Source organism: Heterodontus francisci, chromosome 13 (assembly GCF_036365525.1).
Source record: "Heterodontus francisci isolate sHetFra1 chromosome 13, sHetFra1.hap1, whole genome shotgun sequence".
NCBI classification, from domain to species: Eukaryota; Metazoa; Chordata; class Chondrichthyes; order Heterodontiformes; family Heterodontidae; genus Heterodontus; species Heterodontus francisci.
The window spans coordinates 56528175-56549826 of NC_090383.1; the positions used below are offsets into that span (position 1 = coordinate 56528175).

The 21652-nt window shown below is 45.2% G+C and overlaps 1 protein-coding gene across 1 annotated transcript; it reads right to left on the reverse strand.

Moving 5' to 3' along the window:
• Positions 1–1009: 1009 nt before the first annotated feature.
• On the reverse strand, positions 1010–20349 carry LOC137376791 (glycine N-acyltransferase-like protein 3). Its single transcript, XM_068045801.1, has 5 exons — positions 20029–20349; positions 19233–19340; positions 17614–17731; positions 4072–4198; positions 1010–1844 (listed from the first exon to the last, which is right to left on the reverse strand). The coding sequence occupies exons 1-5, from the start codon at positions 20104–20106 to the stop codon at positions 1427–1429; spliced, it is 849 nt and encodes a 282-aa protein (XP_067901902.1). The 5' UTR covers positions 20107–20349; the 3' UTR covers positions 1010–1426.
• Between the last annotated feature and the right edge of the window lie 1303 nt (positions 20350–21652).

Here is a 21652-nt window from a genome sequence, read left to right on the forward strand (position 1 = left end):
CCCTACTCAATTTTCCTTTCTGAAGTCAGTGCAGGGGAACATCAGTGGCTAGATTTTATGGGCTCTTTGAGGAGGGTTAAGAGGTGGGGGGGGGGGCATAGAATCATGACAGGTGGCAGAGGGGGCGGAGGGGCAGAGGGTCCGTCGTCACCCAGTTGTCGAGTGATTTCCCTGGGGGTGGGATAGGCCACCGATAGCCTTCCTGCTCAGAGGCCAATTGAGGCCCTTAAGTGGCCGATTAAAAGCCTTTTCCACCCACCCTGGGGGTCTTTGATGTTGTGGAAGGCCAGCTGCTGTCCACTTAAATGTCTTATTGGTACTAAATTGGGCGGCGCAGTGGTTAGCACTGCAGCCTCACAGCTCCAGCGACCCAGGTTCAATTCTGGGTACTGCCTGTGCGGAGTTTGCAAGTTCTCCCTGTGACCGTGTGGGTTTTCGCCGGGTGCTCCGGTTTCCTCCCACAGCAAAGACTTGCAGGTTGGTAGGTAAATTGGCTATTATAAATTTCCCCTAGTATAGATAGGGGAATATAAGGACAGGTGGGGATGTGGTAGGAATATGGGATTAGTGTAGGATTAGTATAAATGGGTGGTTGATGGTCGGCACAGACTCGGTGGGCCAAAGGGCCTGTTTCAGTGCTGTTTCTCTAAATAAATAAAATAAATTCAGCAGGCCTTCCAGAGAAGAGGCATTGTGGGGATCTGTCACTTTTTCCAGAACGTTGGGGTCCCCATCGCCAGAATAAAATCCCAGCCGTAATGTTTGTTTTCCAGCAAGAAATGCCTGTGAAATACATGAAGAGAAACTTCCAACTTGGTCATTGATACTGATAATTATTTGTACATTTGTGCTAGAGGTGAATATTAATTGCAGTTTGAATGTCACCTTGCATATGCATTAGTGACGGGTGAAAGATAACATGTAGGGTTGCTGATAGAACCTCTGGTAAATATTTAACTAAACCGCTTGAAGCTCAATGAATGTACAACATGCGTTATAATTTGCTTAAGTTTTAATATATTTCATAATACAGCTACTTTTTACGTGCCATGAGTATGATTGTGATTATTTTAAATGATTCTTGTGTCTCACAGTAGTGCAAACTCAATTTGAAAGAATTGGAGATGCAGAAAAATTGGAATACAGTAGCAATTAACCCTAAAAGTACACATTGTGCAATTGTTTGCTGCAGGTTTACAGTAAAATTAAACAGTAAAGGTTTATGACAGTCATTTGCTGGTACAGTTCCTTTTTCTCCTTTAAGAACTATAAAGAATTTGGTCCAGTTGCAAGTTGTGGGGAGAGGGAGGAACTCATCAAGCTACTGCAGAGGTGTAAACTGTGACAATGAAATTCTATTTTTAATTTTAATTGATTTACTAAAAGCATTGACTTGTGCTTTAAAAAGGAATATAAGGCAATGAAATCAAGTACTGAATGTATCAGGTTTGGAAATGAACCACATTGGTGTAAAACCTGGGACTTCCTTAAAACCAAGTTTCTTAAATAAAGTGTAAGATGAATGGTTAGTTTTTTCAATGGTGCAATACACAGGATAGCCAAGGTCCTGCATTTTTTTTGCAAGTGTGGTTACCAGCATTTCGGCATATTTCTTCCTGCGATGCTCTGGCACTGTGTACAGCAAACCCATTGCACAGTACGGATAGGTCAATATCCAGGACACGGGATTTCCAGCTTTATCCAGAAGACAGCAGTTAGGGAAGTTTAGAATGGCATTTTCCACAAATCGGAAACCAGTATCATCACCTCCAAACTTCCAGTTTCTGTTTACTAACTCCGCATGTGACAAGTGCAAATTACTTATTCTGGAAGCAAAATCAGTCCTTGAAAAAAAGAATAAAATTTCATTTATAGTAACTGTAATTTGCCCTATAACTACAGTTCAAGAGATATCTGGGCAGATTTTTCTGCTCTGCCTCCCAGCCAGCGCTGGACACGAGCCCTGTGATTTCCTGTCCCAGGCTATTAACATGGCCCCTAGCAGAGCAGAGCATTGGCTGAAGGGGCAGACCTTCATCTGCATCAGGCCTTCCAGATTGGAACCTTCGGACTGTCTATGGAGATTGATAGCCAGAAGTTCCTGGTATGACTGTAACATCTGGGCTGGGTTTAAAAGTGTGTAAAAAGTTACAGTGATGATCATCATATCTGCTTGGATTTCAATGTCCTGGTGTCAGGTCCTCTGAACAGCTTCGTTGACCTTTAGCCTGTCCCTGGGATACCAACAGACCCTTCATTTTGTAAGAATACAAACTATGTTCCGATTAACTTATCCATGCACATGTATCAATCAAGTATATTTTGAAATCTTGCTGCCATATTTCTATACACCATATCTTTACATACATTGTTATACATCCTACTTGTTATATGAACTGGTTTTGTATTAGTTTTGAAATTATGTAACTTTTGTCATGGTTGAAAACATTATTCACCCTTAATAATTTCATTTGTAAAACAATAGGAGATGTGCAGACCTTTTCCTGGAAAGCACATGATCCCCTCAGAGTTCAGATTCTGGAAATCATGTGGTATGCTCAGTTTGCAGTGATCAGCAGGATTCCTGGGAATTGCACGACCCTAATTCCTGTAAAACATGTGACCACTTATCTCTCGAGAGCAAAGGGGCCATTTAATGGGTGGCGCAGCCTTAGGTGACTGTCACTTTAACAAACCAGTGAGAAAGTGATCACTTGCACCTGAGACCAATGAAAAAAACTGGGGAGAGTCATTCATTTGGGAGTATAAACCTCCAAGAAAGGGTTAAAAGACTATGCCTAGTAGCCTTTGGCACACAGCTTTGCTGAAGAAAGAAAAAGAAGAAAGAAGTAAGATGTGGCCGGAACTAGTGTCAATTTGTGTCCAAGCATCTGGAGAGTAAAGGCTGTGTGTGATTTGTAAACTATCGCCTGGTTGTTAAGTATAATTTTGCTTCTAAATAAATCTTAATTTGTTGCACCGGAACCACTGTCTGCAACTGTTTTGTCTTGTCCAAGAACCCAAATAATGTTCATAATTGCCCAGAACCTTTGGTTGAAGGCCCAGGGCAGGTCATGGTACCATTTCTTTTGGGTGCCCATTAGTTCGTGTCACAGGGAAATGAGGTAGGAGTCTGGGAATGCCATTCCCATCTCATCTAAAAGCCTTCAACTGGCCTGCAGCTACTGTAAGTGTAGTCCAAGCTTGCCTGTGGTTCACCTCAGCCCCCAGAAAGCCCCTAAAGTGCTAAGGCAACGTGCAATGGACTGAGACATGATTCTCTCGACCTCCTTCCTTTCTCCTGACCACTATGATCTGGGCAAGAGTCAGAAAAAGGATCCCCGTAAATGCATTTATTTTAGCAAGCAGAATTTATATAATTAGATATGTGCTTCTGATTTAAATATGATTCTGCCACTATCATTTACCATTGGTGTGTTGGTGCACCAGGAAGAAAGGGTCCCTAAAAACTAATCTTTGATCAAATTAATTCATTCCCAATGATTTCTTTGGATGTTTTAATATTGAGTATATTCAGTGGGCAGAGATTTGAACCGATAACCAGGAAGGCCCATTTGTAAGGCTTGAGTTGTTCTTGGGACTTGTCTTTATATTTTTAGAATGAGTTCCATTTCCAGAGTGATTCACTTGCTGAAGTTATTTTTCTGGCTTGTGTTTGGCAAATTCTGACTCTTCCAGCTTTTTGATTATATTGATTCTAAGTTTTTTCTCCCAACGTCCCCATTATGCTCCTTCTCTGTTGAAGCTCTGCCTTCTGCTGGGGTACAGTTCCACAGATGGTGGTGCCGTCTGGTACCTTACCCAAGTGGTCATGTTTCATTTATAAACCTGAACAGTGACTGGCAGTGCACTGCTTGGACACTGCCAAGTGGGAGACTTTCATAGCTGTGCCTGATTCCACCCTCACCTACCATCAATGGGTGTGCACACACTCACATGCACACATTCATGCGTACACAATTTCCAGCAGGGATCACTGAATGGCGATCCAGAGTGGAAATACCAGCTTATTTAACTTTTACTAGTCCACCCCATTTTAGGTATACCTACCTCTGTGGTGGCATGTCACTAGGATTCTCCAACATCATAAGGTAGCTTAGTTCTCCATCCAGCTCCAGTGTAGCGTTTCTGCAGCATGCAGCTTTTTGTATCAGATCCATGAAAGACCAATTGATTCCTTCAGTTGAATTAACATAATTCTATATCAGATATTATCAGAAAAAAATACTTGGACATTGTATTTACGTAGCTAAAGCCCAGAAATCACACAGTGATTCTTGACAACACAGCAAGCCGTTGATGTCATCAGACTGCGCCAAGTTGCGCACATGCGCAAACAGACTCCTGCTGTGCCAGTGCAGCACCACTTAGCGGTTGCGTTGTCAGCAAATGCAGCCTAATAATGGGTGCCTTTTAGAAAGAACTTACATTTATATATTTCTTAGGGTTTCCCCAAGTGATTTACAGCCAATGATAATGTGTCACCCATAGCTCAGTTGGTAACACTCATACCTCTCAGTTACAAGGTTGCAGGTTAAAATCCCACTCCAGAGACCTTAGCACAAACACCTAGGCTCAGGGAGTGCTGCACTTTTAGATGTTCTGACTTTTGGATGGGACATTATACCAAAGCCCCATCTGCTGTAAAAGTACATGTAAAAGCTCTCAGGGCACTATTGCAAAGAAGAGCAGGGTAGTTATCCCCAGTGTCCTGGCCAACCTATATCCTTCGATCAACAAAAGAAATTATCTGGTTATTATCACATTGCTGTTTGTGGAAGTTTGCTGTTTGCAAATTGGCTGCTGTGTTAACTGCATTACAACAGCAACTACACTTCAAAAGTACTTCATTGGCAGTGAAGTGTTTTGGGACATCCTGAGGTTGTGAAAGGTGCTATATAAATGTAAGTTCTTTCTTTTGAATTGTAGTAATGTGGATAAACACAGATAAATGACCAGATAACCTCCTTTGGTGATGTTGGCTGAGGGATAAATGTTCACCAGAACATTGGGAGAATGCTTCTGCTTTTCAAATAGTGCCATGGAATCTTTTATGTCCACCTCAGCAAGCAGACGGGGCCTCAGTTAAATATCTCATTCAGAAATGACCAGTACTGCATTGAAATGTTGCCCAAGATTATGTGCTCTGGAGTGATGTTTGAACCCATGACTTTCTAACTTAGAGGCAAGAGTGCTGCCACTGAGTCAAGGGTGATATTTTAATTAGCTCGCAATATACAGAGTTAAGAGTAATCGAAGTTGCAAAGAAGGGAAGGGAGTTCTAATAAAGACTGTTATCTGGATTAGTATGTTTTTAATCCAAAAAGAAAATCTGCAGTGCAGGATCTCATTCTAGAAAATGAAGTGCGACAAGTATTGTAAGGTTTGGAAACTACAAGGAACAGAAAGCAGAGCATAATTAGATTTGATATAAAAATTGAACAAGGGAGGAAACAGTCAATGGTAAAGGTAATTGACCAGAAAAAGAGCAAATTTCAGTAAGATAAAAAGGAAACCAGCCCAGAGTGTGTAAAGAATTAGAAATGTTCAGACAGGAGATAATGAAGGTACAGACTACACTTATTCTCACAAGAAGTAAAGATATTGAGGCAAAAGCTGGAGCTCACTGTATAAGTGAAGAAAATAAAAATTAAAATGAAACTTAAAAAGAGATGAATGACAAATCTAGGGCTAATAATGTGGGAAAAGAATCAAGCCAAATATAGAAAACATAGACAGTACAGTAAAAAGGATTAGAATGATTAAGAGAAGGCAGGAGGAAGAATGGCCAGTAAGATATAAGAAAATAAAAAAGGGTTTTATAAAAACAAAAAAAAAAGTTGAAAAAAGGTTAGGGCTGATGAAGGAATGGTAGTGTCATGTAGGCCCCCACCTACCAAGAATGAGGCACATTAATTTTGCCTCATGGACATTAAATTTTAAATTGTTGCTGGGAAGAAGAGAAGGCCTGTGACAAGGGGTTGCCAGGCCCCTGGCTGGAAAGACATTTTTGCATATTAACAGACAGTGTTTGGAACAAAGGAAGCTATCCCCTGCTCCAATACAATCCACAAACAGACATGGTCAAACTAGTTAGTCACATGACTAACCTACTTGGCAGTCTGGGTTTTTTTTCTGAATTGTACAGTTTGAACTGAGAGTCTGCAGAAAGCTATTTTGCTCCTGGATTGAAAAGAACTCTCCTGGCTGGCTCGCCGCAGCCTCTCCTGTCTGCTCCCATCTCTTTATCACGGAACTCCAAAATCCACTGAAAACACATGAACCCCAAGAGAGAAAAGTCTCCTACAGTGAATAAGGTTTAAGAAGAATACTGGGCCCCAATGAAAAGCAAGATCTATCTACAATCAAGGACTCTACAGTGACCTCGAAGCACAGTAATAAAAACCCTCTTCAGAGATTGCCTCAAACTTTGCCACTTTATTTTTTTCTGCTCTTTTCTGTCTCTATTTGCATGTGTGTATCACGTATGCATGCTAGTGTGGGTGTGTTGTGTATCTGTAGGCGTTAACCGAATTAGAGTTTAAGTTTAATAAATTTTCAATCTTTCTTCTTTAAACCTGAGAAAATCTGTGTGGGCTGGTTTCGTTGCCTTATAATTGGAAAGCGGTGAACAAGGATTCATCAAGGGGTAGCTAAAAACACAGTGTGTAAAAAATTAAACCCTGTTACTGTAAGACCAAGTGAAGGCTGAAAGGGAACCCTAGACCTCTTTCTCACCTGGTCATAACAGAAATTTGAGTGCTAGCATCCAGAATTTTACCCACAGACAAACAAGAGAACTTAGAAGTGGGAAGCCAAATTGTTCCCAATCAAAAAAAAAGAGCAAAATTAATATAGGTTTTCTCGTGGTTGTGTGTGATTGAATACTAACATGTCTGCAACTGAAGCTAGTAGCTCTCCAAGACAGGGTGAACTAACTTGGGATAAGTTAAAAGCACTGTCTATGGAGGTTTGAGGAAAATGGCTGAGCAGTGTGGGATCACTGTACGTGGCAAGGCTAGGAAGTCTGAACTCCTAAGGCTAGTGGCCAATCATTTTTCCCTTGAATCTGAAGAAGCAGAAACAGGGTTAGAAGCAGACCCAGACAGGGTACTGCTAGCAAAGATCCAATTGGAACAAAGGAAATTTGAATTAGAAGACAGGGAAAGAGAAAGAGAGAGACAGGGGAGGGAGTAGGAGAGAGCCATCCAGAAGGAACATGAAGAGAAAGAAAGAACCTTCCAGAAGGAACGAGAGAGAGAGGAGAGAGAGAGGGAGAGAGGGAGGGAAAGAATATTCCAGAAAGAATGCAAAGAAAGTGAGCTGAAGTGGCTTGAGTTAACTAGGGGGTGACAGAGTAACCCCAGTGAAAGCATGGGCAACATGGAGGAGCATGATTCAGCATTGGGTACAGAATTGTTAAAACTAGCTCATCTAATCCCGAAATTCAATGAGGAAGATGTAGAAGGGTTTTTGTGTTTTTTGAGAAACTGGCAAGGCAGCTAAAATGGCCAGCTGAGACCTGGTCTCTTTTACTACAAAGCAATCTAACTGGAAAAGCCCATGAGGTTTATTCCCTGTTGCCAGATGAAAGTTCATCAAATTATGAACTGACTAAAAATGCTATCCTCGAGGCATATGAATTAGTACCCGAAGCCTCTCACCAAATGTTTAGAACCCTCAAGAAGCAAGCTAATCAAACTTATCTGGAGTTTGAAAGAAGTAAGCAGCTGGCTTTTGACCAGTGGCTGAGGGTTCTTAAAGTACAGCTCAGCTATGAGAATTTCAGAGAAGTAATTCTGTTAGAGGAATTTAAACAATCTCTCCCACTCTCCATAAAAACCCATGTAGAGGAGCAGAGGGTTCAGAGAGCCTGGCAAGCAGCCGTTAGGGCCGATGAGTTTGCTTTAAATTTATGTCAGTTTCCCAGGGAAGAACCTTTCCTAATCACCCCCCAAAAAGGAAAAAGGGTGGGAGGGTGATCTCCGCCCAGGCAGTCCTGGGAGAGAAAAGAAAGCAGGAGACACAGGGAGCCCTCCCCCAGCTTAAAAGGAAGGTGCTGTGAGCAAGAGTGAGGCCCAGAGACCTGTGTGTTTCCATTGTAATAAAGCAGGGCATTTAAAAGCTGACTGCTGGAAACTAAAGGGAAAACGTGTAGGGTTAATCATAGCACATCCACTCAGTGAAGAAGAGACCCTGATGGAAAGCACAGCAGAACAAGCTGTGGCTTTAACTGCAGTAAGAGTGAGACCCAGGAAGCTCACGGATGCAAGTGCAGGAAAATTTAATAGGATTCCTGAAGGTTATCAAGGTTTCGTGTCTGAAGGGAAAGTAACGCCATACCCCTCGAGTGGGGCAAGCAAGCCCAGAGTGATTCTTAGGGACACAGGGGCCACTAGATCCCTTTATTGGGAAAAGGCCTGACCTTTCCCCCAGAGAGTGCAGTGAACACCAAAATGGTATTGGAGGGCAGTGTATGCCTGCACCTGTAGACCGGTTGCACCTGGAGTGTGCAGGTTTCAGGACCGGTGACCGAAGGGATTGTCCCTATTTTGCCTGTGGATGGGGTTGACCGGCTCCTAGGTAATGATCTGGCGGGGGTGAAGGTGGTAGCCCCCTCAGAGTGAAAGAAAGACTGCAGGAGGTCAGAGAGACAGGACAGTGGCAGGAGACGGACCCCTGCAGTTTCCCTGAATGTGTAGTGGATCAGGCGATGATCAAACCAGTTCCCCCAGAGGAGACTGCATTGGCACTGCAGGCAGATGACCATGAGGTCTGTCTGTCTGAGGCTTTCTTTGGAAAGTTAGGAGACCCAGCGAAGGAATTAAATGGATTTTCCCCTAGCTGAAGCTCAGAGAGTCGACCCAGTATTGTGAGAGTTAGCACAGGCTGCCCAGTCTGAAAGTGAAGCAGAGGGACTCCCTGATTCCTACTATTTAAAGAATGAGGTACTGATGAGGAAATGGAGTTCTCCTCAGAGACCTGAGAGCAAGGAGTGGACAGTAGTTCACCCGTTAGTGGTGCCGCAGAGGTACCGGAGAGAAATATTAATAAGGGCCCACGAGACTACAGTGGTTGTACATTCCGGTATACAAAAGACCAAAGCCCACATTAGACAGCAGTTTGACTGGCCAAAACTCCACAAAGATGTGATGGAGTACTGCAAGAGTTGCCACATGTGTCAGGTTGAGGGGAACCCTCAACCTACAGTGAAACCTGCATCCCTATGTCCTGTACCAGTGTTAGGAGAACCCTCCAGCAGAGGGCTGGTGAACTGTAAGGGACCCCCACTTAGGACAAAAAGGGACTGGCAGGCACAAGGCTGGCAAAAGGTTAGACAGGGAAGGGGAAAAAGTGACTAAGAGAGCAGGTTAAAGGAAGTCCTGGAGGAATCCCAGATGAAAACCCCTATGGTCCAGTAAAGGCCTGCTCGGGTCTGCAATTGAAACCCGACCTGAGCCGAGCCCAACAGAACCACATCCGACCTGAGCCCGACCCGGCCTGAATCCTTTGATTTTGTCCCGTGCCCGACCTGACCCGACACAACCCGACCACCGGAATGAAGTTGATTATATTAAAGGGGTTGTGCTCTACCTTGGATGGAATTGCTCACTGCAGACTAGTGCGGAGTCCAGATACACATTTCCAGCCTTGATGTCCTGGCTGTCAATGTGTCTGACCCGGCCTGACCTGACCCGAGCCCGAATGCCAGACCCAGAAGAACGACCCAACCCAACCCAAACCCGACACGTCGTCGGGCCCAGTCTGGTTCAGGTCGGGTAGCCATGCTGTACTATCCGATCAGCCAACCTCGAAAAATTTGAAATGTTAGACCCCACATCATCTGGCATAAATGCAGACTCTAGAAGCACACCACCAGAGTTGCTAACAGCACTTACAGGAACCTGCAGAGACAAACAAAGATCTCTATGGGGCTGAGAAACCATGAGGATGAGGCCTCACCTAGTCAAAGTGGACTCTGAAAAGTCTAGTTGTGGTCTCACCCACCCATTCTGCACCAGAAGTCTGCCTGCACCACTTTGAATCAGGCCATGTCTGAGGCGTTCCAGCACACCTGCTTGAAATCAGCAGGCACCTATTTAATAAACAAAGTGATTCCTGACAACGCTGGCCACCACTGATGTCATCAGGCTGCGCCGCGGTGCACACATGCGCAGACGGTCTCCTGCTCTTTGCGCATGCGCTGCGTTCCGGCTTGCCAGGACTGGTTAGCGCATGCACCGATGACGTCATTGCGTGACATGTGCCTCTTCGGGCAACGCGCCTGGTCGGCCTCTGCACATGCGCTTTATACAACGCCAACGTGTATTCACGCATGCGTCAAGCTTCAGCGCGAGTTTCTGAAAGTGGAAGGAGGAGCGGTTTCGTCCAGCATTTTCTCACAATTATTTAGTCGTTTTGGAGATTTCAGTCTGTTTCATTTTTATTAGAAAGAGGAGATTGCTCTAAGGTAAGTTATTCTGAAAACATTTCCATTGTCTGGGGCACTGCATGTGCTCCAGTCCACTGCACTGCACTAAAACCCTTTCCATTGTCTGGGGCTGTGTGCAGGCAGTACATGTGCTCCAGTCCCTGTTGTAAGTTGCTCTGTTCCTGCACCCATCAGAGCAGTGCACGTGGACACACAGCCACCCGTTTCCCCATCCGCCCTTGAAACAACCATGCAGAGCCTTGTGAGACTCCGCAATTGCCAGCTGCTGCCTGTCAAGCAGAGAGGGCGTCCAAAGGGATCAAGCACTTGGGGAACATTCAGCAAGAAGAGACTGAGCACGAAAAGAAACAAGCATGCCGTGTCCAGTGGTAGCACAAATGTGAATGCTCTTGCTGTGTACACAACTGGTGAGGTGAGAGTGCAGCCACACCATTCTCCATCCTCAGTGTTGCTTTAAGGCAAAGGTAGATAAGAGCGAAAGAAATGGAAGGTGATGCTGATAGTAGTAGGCTGGATTAAATGGGAGCGGATGGGAAGACGCACGAGTAGCATAACCACTAGCAGGGAATAGCTGGACTAAATGGCCTGCTTTATGTTCATAGTCCAAAAGAAATGTGCTTCTTTTTCCAGCACCCTCACATCATTCATGTTTTCCCTGAGAGCAGCATTGAACCATCACGAGATAGGGGCAGTTACATCATCCTGACTCCTACAGCTGAGGTGGGTACTAAGTGATTCATTGGCAGTGTTATCAGTACATGCCTTTACTGCAGAACATTAAGCATGTTCAACAGTAATTTCATTGGAGGGAGGAAAGCTCTGACACTGAAGTTCCTTCCTTATTTCTTTTCATGTAAAACATGCCGTCGAGAAAACAATCCTTGAGACTTAAGGTCAGCATTCAAGCAACGGAAGCAGTGCAGGAGAGGACGCAAGGATGGGTTAATTCCTGCATCTGAGGTGGGTAATAAGTGCTTCATTGGCGATATTATCAATTGGTGCCTTCACTGCAGAACCTAAAAAGGTGTGCACAACAGTAATTTCAGTGGATGGAGGGAGGCAAGCTCTGACACTGATTTGCTTTATTTCTTTTCATGTAAAACATGACTTCGAGAAAACAATCCTTGAGACTTAAGGACAGCATTCAAGCAACGAAGGCAACTGGATCATGCTGCGGAGCTTGTCGCGATGTGGAAAGGAACCTTGCATTTATGGATATGTTTGGGGAACATTCACCAAGAATAGACTGAGCTCAGACTCTTGTGACTTTGCCTTCTTCACATGGACAATAAAGTAGTGAAATAGAGAGCCAAGCGTTCATTCACCACAAGGCTCTCCAGGAACAATCTCTTTAGTTCTGCATAGCAGAGACTCAGCCTGTTTGTCTCATGGGAATGCTGGCGACACAACACTCATGTATCCATGCACAGCAGTGCCTCAAATGCTTAATGTACTTAATAAAATTTCTCAATAATTAAACTCGGAATTGTTGAGGTTTTTGATGCAATTTTCCCAACGTTGCAACTGCACCAGATATTCAGGAGGTGGGGGGGGGGGGCGTGGGGGGAGAGGGGGAGAGGTGGGAGGGTGGGGGGAGAGGGGAAGGTGGGGGGAGAGGGGGAGGTGGGGGGAGTGGGAGGGAGAGGGGGAGGTGGGGGGGAGAGGGGAGGAGGGGGAGATTGGGGGGTGGGGGAAGAGGGGATAGAGGGGAGTGGGGGAGGGTGGGGGTGAGGAGGGTAGAGGAGTGTGGGGGGGAGAGGAAGAGGGGGGAGGTAGAGGGGGTGTGGGGGGAGATGGGGGAGGTAGGGGGTGGGAGGTAGAGGGAGATGGGGGGAGAGGTAGAAAGTGGGTGGGGGGGAGAGGGGGTGTGGAGGTGTAGTGGGAGGGAGTTAAATTCAGAAGTTCCTGAAGAGGGGGATGCAAAAGGCAGGGACCAGACAGCTGCAATGCCGGCAGTACAGTTGAGAAGTAGGGGAGAAAGTGGCTGGATGGGGGATCTGCAGCTGGAGGGAACGGCTGGATGGAGAGGGCCGGAAACGAGAGGCCGTAGAGAGCTGCGGGGACCTTGGTGTCGCCGGGTGCGGGGACCAGCTGGTATGTCTTTTGCCGTTGCAAGTTTAGGGCGCATGCGCAGAAGAACGCACTCCTCCTCCCTTCCCCCCCGCCCTCGCTGCTCTCTCCGGCCGCTCCCCCCCCACCCCCCTGCTTCTGTCTCCGGCCGCTCCACTCCCCCCCACCCCCGCTCACTGCTCTCTCCGGCCGCTCCACTACCCCCCCAGCCCCGGCCCATTCGCTCGCCCACTCGCCGGCCGCTCCACTCCTCCCAGGCCTGCTCTGCTCCCCACCCCACTCCCCGGCCCGCTCTGCCCCGCTCCTCTCCCCTCCTCGGCCCGCTCTGCTCCCCTCCCTCCCCAGCCCGCTCCTCTCTCCCACCCGTTCCCGGCCCCGGCCCTCTCGTTCGCTCTCTCACTCCGCCATTGTGTGCTGCCATGTGTTTGTTAGGTTGTCTCCGTGTGATTATTTGAGCAGCGCCATCTTTAGTCCTGGCAGCTGCCTAAAGTCGCAGTGTGTGACGTTTTAGTGGTACATGCTGGATTTGTGCATGTGCCACAGCAGCGCCACCTAGTGGTAGCATTGTCAGCAAATGCAGCCTTTAATAAATGAAAATAAAGACCCAAATGCCATTTTCAATCACTTTAGCATGCTATTCATCAGTTTGACAATAGATCCACAACTCATGGGTGGGACAGTTGGGGGGGATGCCATTTCTAACATTATTAAAGAAATCCTCAGCTGCTCAGTGTTTTGCGCAATTTGACTGCTAATGTGCAATTGCTGCCTTTTGGGCTGTTGTACCTGACATCAAGTCTTCCCAAAAGTTATCTGGCTGAGTCTGCATTGAAAATTCAACTGGTAGCTTCTGGCAGATTTCAGCTTTCTGGTTTTGGTGACTAAGATGCCAAATTAGCTAGGAGGAGAAGTAGGAGCAGGAGACAAGATCCAGAACCTGCAGCTGCAGAGACAAGAGAAAAGCTTGCAGGAGACCTTACCCCACTAGACTGCATAGGCTTAAAACTGCAGTTCATTGAGGAGCAGTGTCTGAGACAGCCTTGCTTCACAAAGGACCTATCTCAGAGATACATCACCTTCTGCAGCCCAGTATCATATCACAATAGTCCTTGCCCTCGGTTCTGAAAGTCACTGTAACAATGAAGTTTTGTGCCTTGAGGTCATTCCTGGCTGCAGCAGATAACGTTAACTACAACTGTGCATGCCTGAATCAAGCAATTGATGGATGCATCATTCCCATCTTAGGTGAATCACCCCCATCTTTGATGCCCTTGTCCCCTTTAAAATCCTGACTCTCTCTCACCTTCATTGTTCCCCCTAGTACAGCCCCTATCTCTGCTCCCTCATGTCCTAGGAACACAGACTTGATCCACCATTGGCAGCTCTGCCTTCAGCTGCTTAGGTGTTAAAGTTTGGAATTCCCTCCCTAAACCTCTCTGCCTCTCCACCTCTCCCTCCTCCCGGATTAAAATATTCAAATTAGCAGAATGCCAACATTTAAATAAAATTGGGTCCAATCTTACTGTCAGGCTGCGATCTTCAGAACAGTGGCCGGCACTCATGCGCCTTCACTTTCCCGTCTGAGGAAAGCAGGTGCTGCAGTGATGGGGAAGGTGGGAACTTAGATTTTTAGTGTGGAGTGAGGGGAACAGGGTCAAATTTACATCATTAGTGCTGGGGATGGTGGGAAGGGGTGACCTGTGCACTTTGTTCAATTTGTCGGCAAAGGTGGGAGGCGGGGTGCGGAGGGAAGGTCAAGTGCGGAAGGCGAGTGCTTTTGGGGGAGGTGGCAGGGTGAGGGCAAATAATGAATTTTATTGCTATTGGAGGGAGGGAAAGGGGTGGCAGATTTTTAATCAGTACAGTGGGGTGGGTATAACTTAAAACATTTAGATTAGCTGGCAGGGCTTTAAAAATGGGGGCAGTATCTGCGCACAGGCAGCTGACACCATTGCTGGCGTCAGGGAGCCTGCCCCCACCATATGATTGGGAGGGGACAGCCCATCCAGCATATCATTGTGGGCTCGCAGCGACATGGCGGTGCACAGCACAGATGTGCGGGCCACCATTCCTTCGCCCTCTGCCGCTCCCGGCGGTGGGTGCATAAAGTCTAGCCCATAGTGAGTGAACATCATTAGTTTATTCCATGTCACACCAAACACACTACTGCCCATTTCAACTGCATCTTCACCAGTGATCCCGTAACTGCATTAGGTGCTCTTCTTAAATCTTTTCTGGGTGATCCTACATGGTGTTCCACCTGCACTGACAGCTGAGGTGGAAGCAGGATGCTGACCTTGCTTCCCCCTGGCTTGGGAAGAACTTGGCGGCCGTCCTCTGGCTGCCATAGACCTGGAGGGGTCCCTGCAAAGGTGCAGGGACAACCTTCGTAGGTGGAGATGATGGAGGCACTGGCATCACTAACAAGGGGCTGTGGAGCACCCCAAGAGGAGCCCCCAGATGTGGTAGACAGCCACTCCTCCCCCCCTTATAAGGCACATTTGTACCTTCCTGCTGACCTGAGAGGGAAATGGACCTGGAGGAGACTCCAGGTGCCTCGGCCACCTCTTGTATTGCCAGTGCTGCATGAAGCTCATGAACAAAGTGTTGGAGTGCAGGTCTGCACACATCTCTAGCATTGATTGGCAAGTTTCATGGAGAAGCACATCCAGCAGATCTATCTCTCAATGGAGGAAGTCAGATGCACAATCAGCAGAGACCGTGCAACACCCAAGGCCTGGATGGACTGCTCCATTGTCTGCGTTGTGTACACAGAGCTTCTGTCACCTCCGCCAGCTGTTGCCTGACCTCTCACTGCAGCTGCAGCATTTCTCGTGTTGCCACCAACACCAGAGGCACGTCATCAGCCTGGGCCTGACCTCCCAAAGTTCTCCAACTGCCAGTGGCCTCAGCTGTCACATCCTCCATCAGCTGCCTGGGCATGTCTGTGCTGTGCTCACCAGGTTGTGTGAGATGTGTGCGACTACCTACCGACCTGAAAGTATCTGTGCAGGTGGAGAGTGCAGAGGAATGATCTGACATTGCACCCTCTGAGGTTCCCTCCTCCTCAGAGGTGGCCGGCTGTCCTCCAACCTCTTCAGCTCCTCTCCCTTGTCGTTCATCTTGACCTGCATGAGAAATCAGACATTGAAGGATTGGGTCTGCCCATCATGACATTCCAACCACACCAACTGTGCAGCTCTATTGATGAAGTGGTGATCATGTGTGCAGCATCGCTCTTTCGTACCAGATACACACTTGTGCCCCAGGAGATGCTCACTCACTCTTTTGGAGAGGCACCCCTGCCTCCCCATCAGCTATAGTGTGGCCACTTTGTTGCCCTGCCAGTTCCATAGCCTCTTCCTCCATCGGGATGAGGATATGAGGATAAGGCCCTCTACCACCAGTCTTGGCATGCTTCTTCCCATTGTGGGTAGTCTTCTCCTGCAGACACAATGATGAACAAAGTTAGTCTCCCAGTGTGGAAAAGCCCCAGATCTCTGATGGTGATAGTCCAGCGGGCCATGATGGGGGCATACATATGCCTCCTGGATGCAGGCTGTCTCTCAAGGGGCTGTGCATAGTGTAACAATGACTGACATGCACTTCTCACTGAAATTCAGCACAGCCACTGGCAGCATGTCCGAATGCCCTACTCCAATGAATGTTACTGGGTGACCTCTCCTTTAAAAACAACTGTTCCTTCTCATTGAGCCAGTTGCAATGTCCAAAGGGTCTAAAGTGTTTAGAGTTCTCACCTTAACAGCCCGGATGAGGTCATTGACCCACTTCCTGCACTGAATCCATGACCTGGGTGTGACCACATAGCTGCTGAGCTCTTCCACAATCTCTGTCCAGGCTAGTTTGGTCAGGCGGGCAGGTCTCCTCATCCTACCCCTGGGGAAGATGACCTCCCTCCTTGTCCTTGCCGCCTGGAGGAAAACTTGCAGGGAGGCATCGCTGAACCGAAGAAGCAAGACTGGCCGCGAGGGATGACGGGGCGCCGTAGGAGAAGAGTAAGAGGTGACTTGATTGAAGCATATAGGATCCTGGGGGGTTTTGGCAGAGTGGATGTGGAGAGGGTGTTTCCCCTTGTGGGAGAGTCTAGAATTGGGGGTCACTGTTTGAAGGTGCGGGCTGCCCATTTGGGACAGCGATGAGGAGAGATTCTTTCTCTCGGAGGGTCGTGGATCTTTGGAATTCTCTTCCTCGGGGGGCGGTGGAAGCAGAGTCTTTGAATGTTTTTAAGGCAGAGATAGATAGATTCTTGATAAGCAAGAGGGTGGAAGGTTATCTGGGGTAGGTGGAAATGTGGACTAATCAGTTCAGCCATGAACCTATTGAATGGCGGAGCAGGCTCGAAGGGCCGAGTGGCCTACTCCTGCTCCTAATTCATATGTTCGTATGTTTCTAACTGTGGGGCCACCCTGAGTCTTCCCTTCAGTCATGGCCAGTGCAAGCTTTGACCGGCACCTTGCCTAGTATGTAGCAGACCAGGTCCAGGGGCAGTGAAGGCAGCAGGCAAGGTCCAGGGGCACTGAAGGCAGCAGGCAAGGTCCAGGGGCAATGAAGGCAGCAGGCAAGGTCCAGGAGCTGTAGAGACAGCAAACAAGGTGCAAGAGGAACAGAGAGCACTTAGAGTTCTGTTTCCCATTCAGGCAGGAGTGAATGCAGGGCTGACAGCCCTTTAAATATGGTGCCAGCACCTGCCATAGCACGAGATGACGGTGCCATCGGTGTCCCCTTCCCCGCCTCAGGCCCTTGATTCCACGGACCTCACGCCTCCACTCCCTTAATTGGCCAGCCGCCGCAAGATAGCGGTCAGTCAGCCGCATTTCCCTTGTGTGGCGACAGCACCTGCTTCTGGTGTCACCACCGAGAGCCTCACTGCCAACTTAAAATTCAGCATTCGCAAAGATACAAGGGATTTACATTCCAGTTACCGCTAAAATACTTTATTCCAGCTAATGCTTTGTTAGCTAACAGACAGAAATTACTGATGCTGTGCATCTATGAAAAGTACTGAAAATATATTTAAAGGACCTAGTAAACCTATTTTTAAAAAATACCTTCAAAATTGATGATTCGTTTCCATTCAACCATATTGGTGTCCATCAGCAATGGCCTCACCTTGTTTGGGTCCTTTGTGAAGAATGAGCATTTGTAGGGATACTCATTTGTCTCTTTCTGAATTTTAAATAGAGGAATTAAAAAAATGAAGTAAATCATCTTAATTCATTCATGATAATTCTGAGGCCTATTAGTTGTCATTTTCAGGTCAAAATGATATAATTTGTGGTAAAAGTTCCAGGTAGTCCTGTGAGCAACATGAGAACTCACAGGCTACACTCACACATGAAGAATGGAGACTCAGATGCATTATCAGAGCTGCTGCCACAGTAAAGCTGTACTTTGTAGAGCAATCACCTTCCAGAGAAAGGAAACAAGGGCAGAAAATAAAGGTTGAAATTGGAAGGAGAATAACAACATATTCCCAATAAGCATTCTAGAAGTAGAACATGGCTTTTGAATACAAAGAGAAAACAGTTATCTAAATAATCTAGTTAACAATTCAATTCAGGTTTAGCAGAATATATTATTGCATGATAAATATAACTACAAAATTTTACATCATTACTACTTTTAATTTTCTCTCCTCCTTTCTTACTTGGTGTTAAAAATATAAAAAGCAAAAATATATTTTGGGCAAGATCTTCTCTGGTCACCATGCATTATGACACTTAAACATGTTGTGAAGGTTTCCTATATTCATTATTTCCTATCTTCATTATTTCCAATGAAATCATAATTCCTTCTTTCAGAATGCGTTTACAATTTTACCAGAAAGAGAACCTCTCACTGGGTATGAATTTCATCTTGATTTTCCTCTCTGTCTGGCTGATTATCATTGGATTGTGCTCCTGCCAACTGACCATTGTGGCACAAGTCAGGAGGTGGGCTGCCTACTGGGGACAAGTTTTGTGCTGGCAGCTTACCCACTAACTGACAGCAATAAATCCGAGGCCATCCCCTCTGGGTGACTGCTGCACTTTGTCTGCCCAATTACTGTGCGCAGACCTCCACCGTGTTTACAATGTTGCTAAACAGAAAAGCCAGAGGAAATCTTTCACTCTTGACAAAAACAAATAGAGGATTATATTGGGCTGAAGATATAACTTTAGAAATGGATAAAGGTAGGCTGGAACTGGAGTGCTGCCTTTATAGGGATGGTTGTCATACAATATACACCTTAATGCATTCTGTTTGAATTTGAATAATGTAGAAAATTCATACAAGCCTTTGGACACTGTGCCTGTGTTGATCACTTTTTATTTACTCATCAACAATTTTGCAGTTGAAGAAAATATTAATGATGCCTGGACTGTGTAATCAGTAATGCTAAAGGACCATTATCCGAGTGAAATTACTCACTGAATGTTTATTTTTTGATTGGGGAGAGAGAGAGAAGCAGTGTGTCACCTTCATTACAATGACACTGCATACAACTGAAATGATGATTCATCACAAAATGGTTTGCCTCATAGGTGTTAAAAGCTTGTGAATAAATCTCAGATATATATTTGCCAAACCTTTGTTGAAGCTGAATATTCCTTTAAAAATGTAGTACTTCACTTTGTTCTGTAATCCTGAGTTGTATAAAACCTGTTCAAAAAGTAAGTTTACTCACTTTTCTTTTCGATTGATACATTACAATGCTGAAGTCAGGAAATGAATCCACAGCAATCTCATATTCAAACAGTTTTCCTCTGTTGATACTTAGAATATAGCCATAAATCTGGAAATAAACAATTTTCAGTTACAAAGAGGAAGATTTTAGCATAACATGAAACAAAGCAGATAAGGACAGAAAGCATGCAGTGAGATTGCATCCCTACATTCAAGACAATTCCTTCCAAGGGACCAGTGGGTAAAGGAGAAAGGCAGGGTAATAAGGATGGGGAGGAGGGGAATTGTTAATCTGAGTACATTAATTGTCAGTGTCAGCACTGAGAGGTGATGCCACCAATTGAAAGTCAAATTCCCCCCATGTTATTAATAAAATGAATGCCATTGAAGTGATGGATACCGTTGTAGTGATTTTGTAGCTGTCATTTATATATTATCACCCGTTAATTCAATTACTGAGTTGTAGTTACTCCCTTATCCCAGCCTATTCTCAATGATGTATTGGAATAGTAAAACTCAAGTTGACAGCAAATTATTTGACCCTCTGTTTTATTTGTACTCTGTCATTGTTCCACTTGACAGCAGCTTCAACCACATGAACAAAGCTCCTTGATAAACTTTAGGTGCTCTACAAACACAGTTGTAATGTAGGAACATACAGGACTGGAATGACCCTTCCAGTCCATCAGACCGGCCGCAGAGTTTTCAACAACAGAGACAGTTGACTGCCTATTATCTCTCAATTCATTATCTCATCAAATGCTTATTCCCACTTAAAATTATTTGGAAAGGCTTACTTGTACTGCTTGAGGCAAGTACTTTTGAATATCTCTCTCCAAAGTGATCAGGTCCTGTGCAGTTTGTAGCTGTAACATCTTGTAAAAATGAATAGTTTCTTCAAGTTCCGGTGTAACCAGTTATCAGTTCTTAGTATAACATAGGATTGAAGTAGTTCTCTGTATACAACCACTGTTGTTGTTAATGCGAAAAATCTATTAATATTTTAGTTTTCTTTCTTCTGGTCGAATTGGCTTCAATTAGAATCAGTTATTTTTGCTCTATAATTGTGGTGACTTTGCAGTTTGATGGAGTCTTTCACTTTTCCTGTACTTTGTAAATGTAAAGGTTTAAAGTTCACCAAATGCACTGCGTCAAATAAATTCAGATAAGCAGCAGGTTAATATTTAACTACACAAAATGATTTGCTGACATTACAATTTAAATAAATACCTCATAGTAATATTTAAACAAGAAATATGATGATTAAAGTGCAATGAATTAATTATTGAATTTTATAAAAATCCAATAAATATAGGTATTAAAAAGTACATAGATCTGAAAATGTATACCTGTATAAACAAATCTTAACATCTATTTCTCAGTACTTTATATACTGCACTTCCTTTCCAGAAAACTCTACTCCTTATTGTGGTGCCTGAGGACTGGAGGATTCCAAATGTTACACCCTTGTTCAAAAAAGGGGACAAAGATAAACCTGACAATTATGGGTCAGTCAGTTTAAGGTCAGGGAGAAAATTAACAGACCCTTGGTCAAGCATGAATTAGTAAAGGAGAGCCAGCACAGATTTGTTAAGGGCAAATTATGTTTGACTGACTTGATTAAGATTTTTGATGAAGTAACAGAGAGGGTAGATGAGGGCAGAGCAATTCATGTTGTGTATATGGAGTTTCAAAAGGAGTTTTGATAAAGTACCACATATTGGGCTTGTTAGTGAAATTGAAACCCATGGGATAAAAGGGGCAGTAGCAACATGGATCCAAAATTGGCTAAGGGATAGAAAGTTGTGGTAAGTGGCTGTTTTTCGCACTGGTGGGAGGTATATAGTGGAGTTCCCCAAGGTTCAGTACTGAGACCACTGCTGCTTTTGATATACATTAATGACTTGGACTTGGGGGTACAGGGCACAATTTTAAAATTTGCAGATGACATGAAACTTGGAAGTGCCGTAAACAATGAAAAAAATAGTAATAGATTTCAAGAGGACATAGGCAGGATGGTGGAAGGGCAGATGAAATTCAACACAGAGGAGTGTGAGGTGATATATTTTGATAGGAAGAATGAGGAGAGGCAAAACTCCTTTTGAAACTCCATATACACAACATGAATTGCTCTGCCCTCATCTACCCTCTCTGTTACTTCATCAAAAATCTTAATCAAGTCAGTCAAAGAAAAATGAGGAGAGGCAAGATATGCCAAATGGTACAATTTTAAAGGGGGTGCAAGAAGAAAGAGAGTTCGGTGGGGTATTTGTGCACAAATCTCTGAAAGTGGCAGGACAGGTTAATAAATTAGTTAATAAAACCTATGAGATCCTGAGCTTTATAAATAGAGGCATAAAGTACAAAAGCCAGGAAGTTATACTAAACCCTTAAACAACACAAGTTCGGCCCCAGCTGAAG